This window comes from Limulus polyphemus, unplaced genomic scaffold (assembly GCF_000517525.1).
Source record: "Limulus polyphemus unplaced genomic scaffold, Limulus_polyphemus-2.1.2 Scaffold2378, whole genome shotgun sequence".
In the NCBI taxonomy this organism is placed as follows: domain Eukaryota; kingdom Metazoa; phylum Arthropoda; class Merostomata; order Xiphosura; family Limulidae; genus Limulus; species Limulus polyphemus.
Window position 1 is genome coordinate 106,455 of NW_013667988.1, and position 10,274 is coordinate 116,728.

The 10,274-nt window shown below is 31.2% G+C and overlaps 1 protein-coding gene across 1 annotated transcript in view; it reads left to right on the plus strand.

The window, feature by feature from the left end:
- LOC106466773 (DDB1- and CUL4-associated factor 15-like) overlaps window positions 1–10,274 on the plus strand; it is a 56,851-nt gene that overhangs the window by 44,937 nt on the left and 1,640 nt on the right. The window contains exons 12-14 of the mRNA XM_013927073.2: window positions 222–291; window positions 3,306–3,424; window positions 8,405–8,469. Of these exons, the coding sequence (XP_013782527.2) occupies window positions 222–291; window positions 3,306–3,424; window positions 8,405–8,460 (245 nt within the window). The 3' untranslated portion in view covers window positions 8,461–8,469. The remainder of the gene's footprint in view (window positions 1–221; window positions 292–3,305; window positions 3,425–8,404; window positions 8,470–10,274) is intronic.

Below are 10,274 nucleotides of genomic sequence, written 5' to 3' on the forward strand. Positions count from 1 at the left end.
ATATATATATTCATACCTTCGGTGTATAGGGCGCAAGCAGATTTTGACATCAAATTTGGGGTAAAAAAGTGAGTCTTATACACCGAAAAATACGGTAATTAGATATGGTTCAAAAAGGCAACAAAACAATGAAATTTAAGTATAACTAGATGTATACTGTTATGAGTTTAAAGCTACATAGGATAAATGTGCTGTAATACTTGGTATTTTTCTTTCTTCAGGGACTTACAGTATCATTGATACTGAAGAGCTCAGACAGATTGATCCATATGATGTTGGCAAGTATGAGAGGTGAGGTTTTCATATGTTGTAAATCATTGGAAAGCACAGATAGGAGTGATTGATTTTAAATAACATGCCCTGAGTGTTTTTAGTTTATTGGATTCAATACAGCTTTATAAGAAAGCTGGTATTTTCTATTCCAGCTGTGGAAAAATGATGCCACCTGAAGTGTAGGCCCTCTTTGTTCCCAAAACTACAAAACTTTTATATTTAGACTCGTTTGAGAAAATGCTGAATATACAAAATTCTTTATCACATTAGCTTGTACATTGGTTACAGTATTCATTGGTACAAGTAAAGTCTACCACAGTGTATATTGATACACAGAAATCTATCACAGTATGTACTGATACACAGAAATTTATCACAGTATGCATAGATACACATAAATCTAAAACAATGTGTTGATGCACAAAAATTTACCATAATATGTAATGATGCACAGAACTCTATCACAGTATGCATTGATGTACAGAACACAGAAATCTATCAAAGTATGTATTGATGCACAAAAGTCTATAACAATGTGCATTAATACACAGAACTTGCTATATTTTGAACCCACATATCAATAATTGTGTCATAATTTGCATTGGTACACAAAGGTCTTTCTTTTAAACTCGTATATTGTTTAAAATTTGCATTGGTATACAAGAACGTTGTTCCTTATTTGGTTTTGCAAGATCACAAGTCGGTATCTAGTTTCCTTCATTGTCTAACCTGACTTCAGAATTTGAAACAGTCATGACAGCTTACAAGACACACTTCTCGTGTGTGAAATTTGTTTTTCCAGTTTCTTTGTCACTTAAAAAGCATACAGTCACTTTTGACAATAGAGTCTGTTGGTCATTTTAAACCAGCAGTTTCACTTATTTACTTAGTAAACAGGACTGTCTGATCTTTAATCATGGAGTTTGCTGGTCATTTTAATCTCATAGTTTTACTTATTTATTTTGTAAACAGGACCAAAGTTTTGACTATGGAATATGCTGGTCATTTTTAACTGGCTCTTTTACTTATTTGATTTCCAAACAAGACTTGTTTGAGTTTTGATCATGGAGTTTGTTGGTCATTTTCATCTGTCAATTTTATTTATTTAACTTCTAAAAAAGGATTGTATGGATTTTGACCATGGAGTCTGTTTTTTCAAGTAGTAGTTTTACTTTCTAGAAAAAGGAATGTCTGATTAATGACATGTGAGTCTCTATTAACAATAAAACCTCAAGTCATTTTTGTAGACTATACTGCTGTAGTATCTTCAAGAAATTGTTGCTAACAAGAGTTCCATTGATGTTTAGCTGGAGGCTACATGAAGTTTTAAAACTTGCATTGCCTCTCATTCACAAAAATATGAATAAATATAGCATATCCCAAGTATCATTCCTATACAGATTTTGTCATTATTTTTGTTCAAAAACATTTCACAATAATCTTAAAATGTTAACATTTATTGTTAATAGTAAAAAAAAAACCACCCGTATTTCACACAATATAAAATTATTTTTCTATGACAAAGTTAAAATGAAAAGCTTGAAGTTTTTGTACCCTGGTGGGACAGCAATAAATTTACAGGCTTAAAGTACTAAAATCTGGGGTTTGATTCCCTACAGTGGACACAGCAGATAGCCCAATATGGTTTTTCTCTAAAAAAGCAAACAAACAAAGCTTGGTTCTGTAATGCAGTCATAATTTCTTCTGAAAGGTTAAAATCTGGGGAGTCATATTACAGATGAAACCAAGTAGCATGAGTAATGTAAATTCTGTGCTGGAGACTGAGTACCATGAGTAAATTATTTCTGTGCTGAAACCCATACTGGAGACTGAGTACCATGAGTAAAGTACATTCTGTGGTGAAACCCATGCTATGAGTAATGTACACTCTGTGTTGAAACCCATGCTGGAGAGCAAGTAGCATGAGTAAAGTAATTTATGGACTGAAACCCATGCGGTGAGTAAAGTAACTTTTGTGCTGAGAAGAAAGTAGCATGAATAAAGTAATTTCTTTGCTTAAACCCATGCTAGGGAGCAAGTAGCATGAATAAAGTAATTTCTGTACTGGAATCCATGTTGGAGAGCAAGTAGCATGAGTGAAGTAATTTATGTGCTGAAATCCATGCTATGCATAAAGTATATTTTGTGCTGAAACCCATGCTGAGGAGACAGTAGCATGAATAAAGTAATTTATGTGCTGAAATCCATGCTATGCATAAAGTATATTTTGTGCTGAAACCCATGCTGAGGAGACAGTAGCATGAATAAAGTAATTTCTTTGCTTAAACCCATGATGGGGAGCAAGTAGCGTGAGTAAAATGAATACCATTTTTGGCCCTTTAATTAATTACTAATATTTGAAAATGTGGTATTATATAATAATATACAGCTGTAAACAGGAACTTGTAATATTAAATCTTTTAAAGGTTTAATGACGTTTATCATATTCAAGTGAGTAGAATTATTAAAAGTAATTATTTTTCTCAGTCACAGCCAACTGATAAAATAAAAACGTTTACTTTTATTTTGGCATTGAATCATTTACATTGAAGTCAGTATAATGAAGTGAATTAGGATTATTTTTTTTAAATGATTTAAACCAGTTCTTTGTATTTTAAAGTTTGATTGTACTATAGTTACATTTGTTTGGTATAAGTGAGGAATTTCAACTATGACTTGTAGCTAGTGGTTGTTAAATGATATAATTTATTTATGTCAGAAGGCTAGAGCAATCCTAAGAACATTCCTTTTAGAAATGCTGGTTAAAAGCAAAAGTTGTATTTTTTCTACATAAAGTTCAAGGCACTACAACTAAATTTAATGGATCTTTTGTACCTAGTATGTTATTATTTTCATGATAAATAACTATGGATAATTCCCCATGTGTAACTAGCTTGTCGCATGTATGGAAAAGTTGTATTTTTTCTACATAAAGTTCAAGGCACTACAACTAAATTTAATGGATCTTTTGTACCTAGTATGTTATTATTTTCATGATAAATAACTATGGATAATTCCCCATGTGTAACTAGCTTGTCGCATGTATGGAACCCTGCTCAACAAGCTGTGAAACACCTTCAACAACAGTGGTACATCCCTCATGCTCATGCACGGTCAGTTAACGTACTTACAAATGAAGCCGTATTTCAAGGTATGTGTTCCAGTGCTTGAATTTAGGACTGATGGTCTTAAATCTGTAGAACTGTAATTGGTGGTACCTTATTAATATTTGTTAATTGTGAAAATTAAGTATAATGTAGAGATGGTCATGCCAAAAAGTACAGAATCAAGGAAGGGATGAATCCACAAATCCATACATAAAACCATACATAAGTAGCCAGTAAGTACTGAGTCAATCTTACAAGCTTATGTTTATGAGCCACTGTTATTAGCCATTTAATTTAAATGCATTTATTCAAACCTGGATTTATGCAATTGACGGGAATTCAACATTTAGTTGTAGATAAAAGTTATTCTTGGAAAGATTTAGCTACTTATGTAGTGATTTTTATATGATTTTGTGTATTCATCCCGACCTTGTTTCTGTGCTTTTTGGCATTGCCATTCCTACATCATACTTAATTTTTGCAAAAAAAAATTTTATTACTTGTTTCTCCTCTTGTTTTTTTTTAATTTCATTGAAGTAGGTTGATAAGTGAATACTTGTTTTATTTTTATAATTCAGTGATAATATATATATATATTGTTAATATCATACCAGTTTTATTAGTTTGTTTATTGCACTTATAGAAAGACCTCAGATACTGATATTATAACATACAATTGGCTACAATAGATTATTAATCATCACTGATCATAATCTTGACTTCTTGGGACTCAATTTTGAGGAACCTACAGTAAGGATAGAAGATATGAAAAATGTATGATGTATCATCCCTATATTCATGTTTGCATCTTTTTGGTTCTGCCATCCCTACATTATTGTACACAATTTTGTCGTTTATTTTGTGATTTTTTTCCCAGACTGAAAGTTAGTGTATTCTGTGAATGTGTGTAATAAAATTTAGTGTTACGTGTATTGATTTTTTTTTTGCTCCTTCACTTCATACATAATATAGGAGTTGGTTCCCTAAAGACACCAATTGTATAGTGTACAAAGCATTGAGTATTCTACATCTTACAGTCATCTAATGTTCATATATTATTGGTTAGTAATTCCCGTTTCACCCTGTACTTAAGCTTTTTAAAGGAACACAAGATTTCTGTAAGAAAGCTAACTCTAAGGGGTAATGATGGCATTGTTTACACTAGAATTATGATTTTTTCTAGCTTATCTGAAGCACTATCATGCTTAGTGATAGCCTGTTCCCAAGTGCCCTTAAAATGCTTTTCTGTTGTACTAACGCAATTGCGAAAATTTCATACACTTCATTGGCTAGTGTGGGAAAAGAAAGATGAACACTTTGGCTCTTTAGCTAGTTCCAAGTTCTCCATTTTAGCAACATGATATTGGGGGTCTCACAAGCTGTAAAACACTTGATAATGGCAGTTAGATGCTCAATTAAGGCTATAATTCAACTTTAGCAGTTACTTGTAGTAAGCATCATAGAGTAATAGATTTAATGCGGCAGCCATTTTTTTCCATTCCATCCTTACATACTAAGCACAACCGTGCCTAATGATAATTACTTGTAATAGAGATGTTATATATATATATATATATATATCAATTGGTGGTTTCACAAATTCAATAGATAGATCCAGATGAACTCTTTCTATAGGTAGGTCAAAGTGTGCATGTCATGAATTTTTAGTTACATTCAACATTTAATGAAACTATTTTACTATCAATGTTTACAAATAAACTTAGCATCAAAGTGTAGTTAATAAACAAAATTTTAATATTACATAAGTTTTAATTTCTTAATTTTATAAGGAAATATTTAAGAAAATCGTCAATCTTCCCTAGTATGAGAATTGTGACATTTGTTAACTACGTTTTCTCCTTCTCTTATTTACTTACCACCCCTCTGAAAATACATAACGTAACATAAAATACTCATCATAATATAGATAATACTAAGTCAAAGTCAAATTTTTATAGCCTACAACCTTATTTCCTTACGATTCATAAACTAGAAAACAGACACATATGCAACACACACGTCACAAATTGCCAATAATTCTTCCAAACGTTTTATACTATATTAGGTATGATCAATAGAAAGGCAAAGTTTTAATATATCACATTATGTATTATATTACTTACATAGTATTGCCTATTTCATCTTCAGTTTGAAAGTTTCTCTTGCAGTGTTCAGATAGACAAACTTAGGGAAAGATTTAAAGGCCCTTAAACCATAGCTAAAAATTCAGTTAAATTATATTACCTATAGGACATTGTTTGCTTTGTGTGTGTTATTATACTATGTTCTTAGGTGCATAATTGAAGTAAATAAAATTATTTAGTATTATTGGTATAAAAAAGTAGGCTTACAGGTTGGTGATATATTTCTTGCTTTTCAGGTATATTCTTTATTTATTATTATAAAAGTAACTGAAATGTGACAATTAGAAACTTAATAGGCTATATAAGGTTAGATTAGATAAGATAAAGTATGCTTGCAAACAGCTCAACATCGTAACATGATATATGTGTTTGCCAAGTGATTGTCAATTTGTGTGGCAGGATTATTAGTATAAAAATAAATAAAATAATACAATTAAGTATAAACAGATGTATACCATTAGGAGCTTTAAGCTATCTAAGATATACAATTTGTTCCAATTTGCAGTCATTCTAGAAAGATAAAAAGGTAACTTTCATATTTGTTTTACAGTGGTTACAGAGTGCATATAGTTAGAGTAGAGAATATAACAGATTTACTGAAAAAAAAAAAGTTTCATATTTATTAAGTAGGTTTTAGAGATTATGCAAAGGAAATTTGAAAATTTTCACATCAAGAAAAGTATTTTTTAATCTTAACAAGAAAATTTCTTTGTACTCATAGTAGTCAACACTACGGCTCCATATATTCACAGAAAATTTTTAGGAAAACTAGTTAATTAAAACATCTGATGTTTTGTGTACAAAATACTTGCAATAATTACTGAAAACTTCCCAAATTTCATTAAAATACACATTCCATATTTAAAGTTCAATTATGGAATCTCTGATGGTTACTTTTGGATTAAAAGATCGGTTTATGCCCCTGTGGGACGTTGGTAAGTGTATGGACTTATAATGCTAAAATCTGGAATTTGTTTCTCTGTGGTGGACTCAGCAGATGGCCCAGAGTGTCTTTACTATAATACAATCATCTGCCAATCCTGTTTGGAAAAAGTTAAGTTATATTCTACAAGTTTAGTAGATAGGTCCATATTCAGTTGACTTCAGTTGTATGATTTTATGAGTTTAGTAGATAGGTCTGTATTAAATTGACTTCATTATTATGATTCTAATAGTTTAGTAGATAGGTCCATATTCAGTTGACTTCAGTTGTATGATTTTATGAGTTTAGTAGATAGGTCTGTATTAAATTGACTTCATTATTATGATTCTAATAGTTTAGTAGATAGGTCCATATTCAGTTAACTTCAGTTGTATGATTTTATGAGTTTAGTAGATAGGTTCATATTCAGTTGGATTCAGTATTATGATTCTACAAGTTTAGTAGATAAGTTCAAGTTATTTTTATCAATTCTATTCTCCTGGATTATGTTGACTATAGTTAATGAATAGGTTCATGCTAAGTTTATCAATTCCACTCTCCTTGATTATGTTGACTATATTTAATGAATAGGTTCATGCTAAGTTTATCAGTTCCACTCTCCTTGATTATGTTGACTATAGTTAATGAATAGGTTCATGCTAAGTTTATCAATTCCACTCTCCTTGATTATGTTGACTATAGTTAATGGATAGGTTCATGCTAAGTTTATCAATTCTACTCTACTGGATTATGTTGACTGTATTTAGTAAATAGGTTCATGCTAAGTTTATCAATTCCACTCTCCTTGATTATGTTGACTATAGTTAATGGATAGGTTCATGCTAAGTTTATCAATTCCACTCTCCTTGATTATGCTGATCTATAGTTAATGGATAGGTTCGTGCTAAGTTTATCAATTCTACTCTACTGGATTATGTTGACTGTATTTAGTAAATAGGTTCATGCTAAGTTTATCAATTCCACTCTCCTTGATTATGTTGACTATAGTTAATGGATAGGTTCATGCTAAGTTTATCAATTCCACTCTCCTTGATTATGTTGACTATAGTTAATGAATAGGTTCATGCTAAGTTTATCAGTTCTACTCTACTGGATTATGTTGACTATAGTTAATGGATAGGTTCATGCTAAGTTTATCAATTCCACTCTCCTTGATTATGTTGACTATAGTTAATGGATAGGTTCGTGCTAAGTTTATCAATTCTACTCTACTGGATTATGTTGACTATATTTAATGAATAGGTTCATGCTAAGTTTATCAATTCCACTCTCCTTGATTATGCTGTCTATAGTTAATGGATAGGTTCGTGCTAAGTTTATCAATTCTACTCTACTGGATTATGTTGACTGTATTTAGTACATAGGTCCATGTTCTGTTTATCAGTTTGACTCTTCTGTATTATATGTACTATACTTATTCAATTAGTCCATGTTTTGTTTCTCAGTTCTACTCACCTCAATTATATTTAGTCGATAAGTCCCACTTATGTTTATCAATTCTACTCTTCTGGATTATGTTGACAGCTGCAGTGAGTTACTTCTCTGACGATATGAAGTCCATGTAAAGTTAAAAACAGTAATGAAAATTCTACGGGTTTGATTCACATATTTAACTGTTCTTTATATCTGGTTATGAAACAAATATAAAAGTATAAACTTTATCGATTTTTTCTATGCATAGGGTCTAATGTTTGTGACTTCAAAAAGTTAAACACTATTAAAATATGTAATGCTTTATTGATATATTAAACATTTTTTGTTTTGCTATGTTGCATTATTATGATTGTCTAATCATCAAGTTTAAAATGTCATTTTATTGAATGTAGCAATATTAGTTGTGTTTGTTGAAATGAATTTTTGTCAGCTTTTGATATTTAAAATATTTACTAAGTATGTTAATTACCACTTTTGAGCTTTGTTTGTCTTAACCATTCCAGGGACATCTAAAAAGGTGCTATGGGCCCCAGCTCATCATCTAGCTATTGTATTGTAACACAAACAGGTAAGTACAGATAACTTGAACAATTTAGACATGTAAAATTATCCATTATTGTGTTAAGGTTGTTTAATAAAAAAGCATGGAGTTATTGAAGTTAGTGCTTATAAATGAATTAGAGCTGGGCAATTCAGTCCATTAATCAATGTAATTGATAACGTGTGAGAAGTGATCACACTGAATTGTTTCACCTAAATTAATTGATTAATCAATTAGTGTTTCCAGTTATTACTGTTTCTGATATTTCCAACAGTCGATTAATTAGTGTTTCCAGTTATTACTGTTTCTGATATTTCCAACAGTCGATTAATTAGTGTTTCCAGTTATACTGTTTCTGATATTTCCAACAGTTGATTAATTAGTGTTTCCAGTTATTACTGTTTCTGATATTTCCAACAGTCGATTAATTAGTGTTTCCAGTTATTACTGTTTCTGATATTTCCAACAGTCGATTAATTAGTGTTTCCAGTTATTACTGTTTTTGATATTTCCAACAGTCGATTAATTAGTGTTTCCAGTTATTACTGTTTCTGATTATTTCAACGATGGATTAAGCAACATTCTGATTATATTAATTGTCATGAATATAATCAACAAAATGAAATTAAGGTTTCCAGTTATTACTACTTTTGATTAATTTAAATGTTACTTCCAAACTTTCTTACCCTGTCTTTGTTGTTGCAAAGCCTACTAAGGCTGATTTGCCACTATTACTGATTTTGAGTTGCTGACTAGAAAGAATGCAACTGTGTGGCAGCACTCATCTCTGACTTAATTGTAGTTGTTGAACTGCTGACTAGAAAGAATGCAACTGTGTGGCAGCACTCATCTCTGATTAATTGTAGTTGTTGAACTGCTGACTAGAAAGAATACAACTGTGTGGCAGTACCCAACACCAACTTTTTGTTGTTGTTGAACTGCTAACTAGAGGGAAGGCAACTGTGTGGCAGCACCTGTCATCACTCGTTTTTTGTTATTGTTTTTTTTGCTTGTGGACACCTAATCGATTAATGGAGCTATTGATTACTCAGACAGCAATAACTGCCCATTTCTAAAATTAATTAGGTATAATTTGTAAGCTCAGTAATCTTTTGTAATAAGTTTAATTAATAACAAAACACTAAAGTTTTGAAAATACTGTTATAAATGTATTAGGTATAGTCTGAAGTCTTTGACTTGGAAAGTTTTGTTGTTATGAGGGTTTTACTTATTAAATTGCCTCACATGGTCACATAGGTATCATATGACAAAACACGGTTGATCAAGGACTAATTACAAACCTGAGAATATAACTTGTCTGATGAAGTATGGTTGATCAAGGACTAGTTATAAACTTGAGAATATAACCTGTCTGATGAAGTATGGTTGATCAAGGACTAGTTACAAACCTAGGAATATAATCTATCTGATGAAATATGGTTGATAAAGGACTAACTATAGACCTGAGAATATAACCTGTCTAATGAAGTATGGTTGATAAAGGACTAACTATAGACCTGAGAATATAACCTGTCTAATGAAGTATGGTTGATCAAGGACTAGTTATTAAACCGGAGAATGATATCTGTCTGATGAAGTATGGTTAATGAAGGACTAATTGTAGACCTGAGAATATAACCTGTCTAATGAAGTATGGTTGATCAAGGACCAGTTATTAAACCGGAGAATGATATCTGTCTGATGAAGTATGGTTAATGAAGGACTAATTGTAGACCTGGGAATATAACCTGTCTAATGAAGTATGGTTGATCAAGGACCAGTTATTAAACCGGAGAATGATATCTGTCTGAAGAAGTATGGTTAATGAAGGA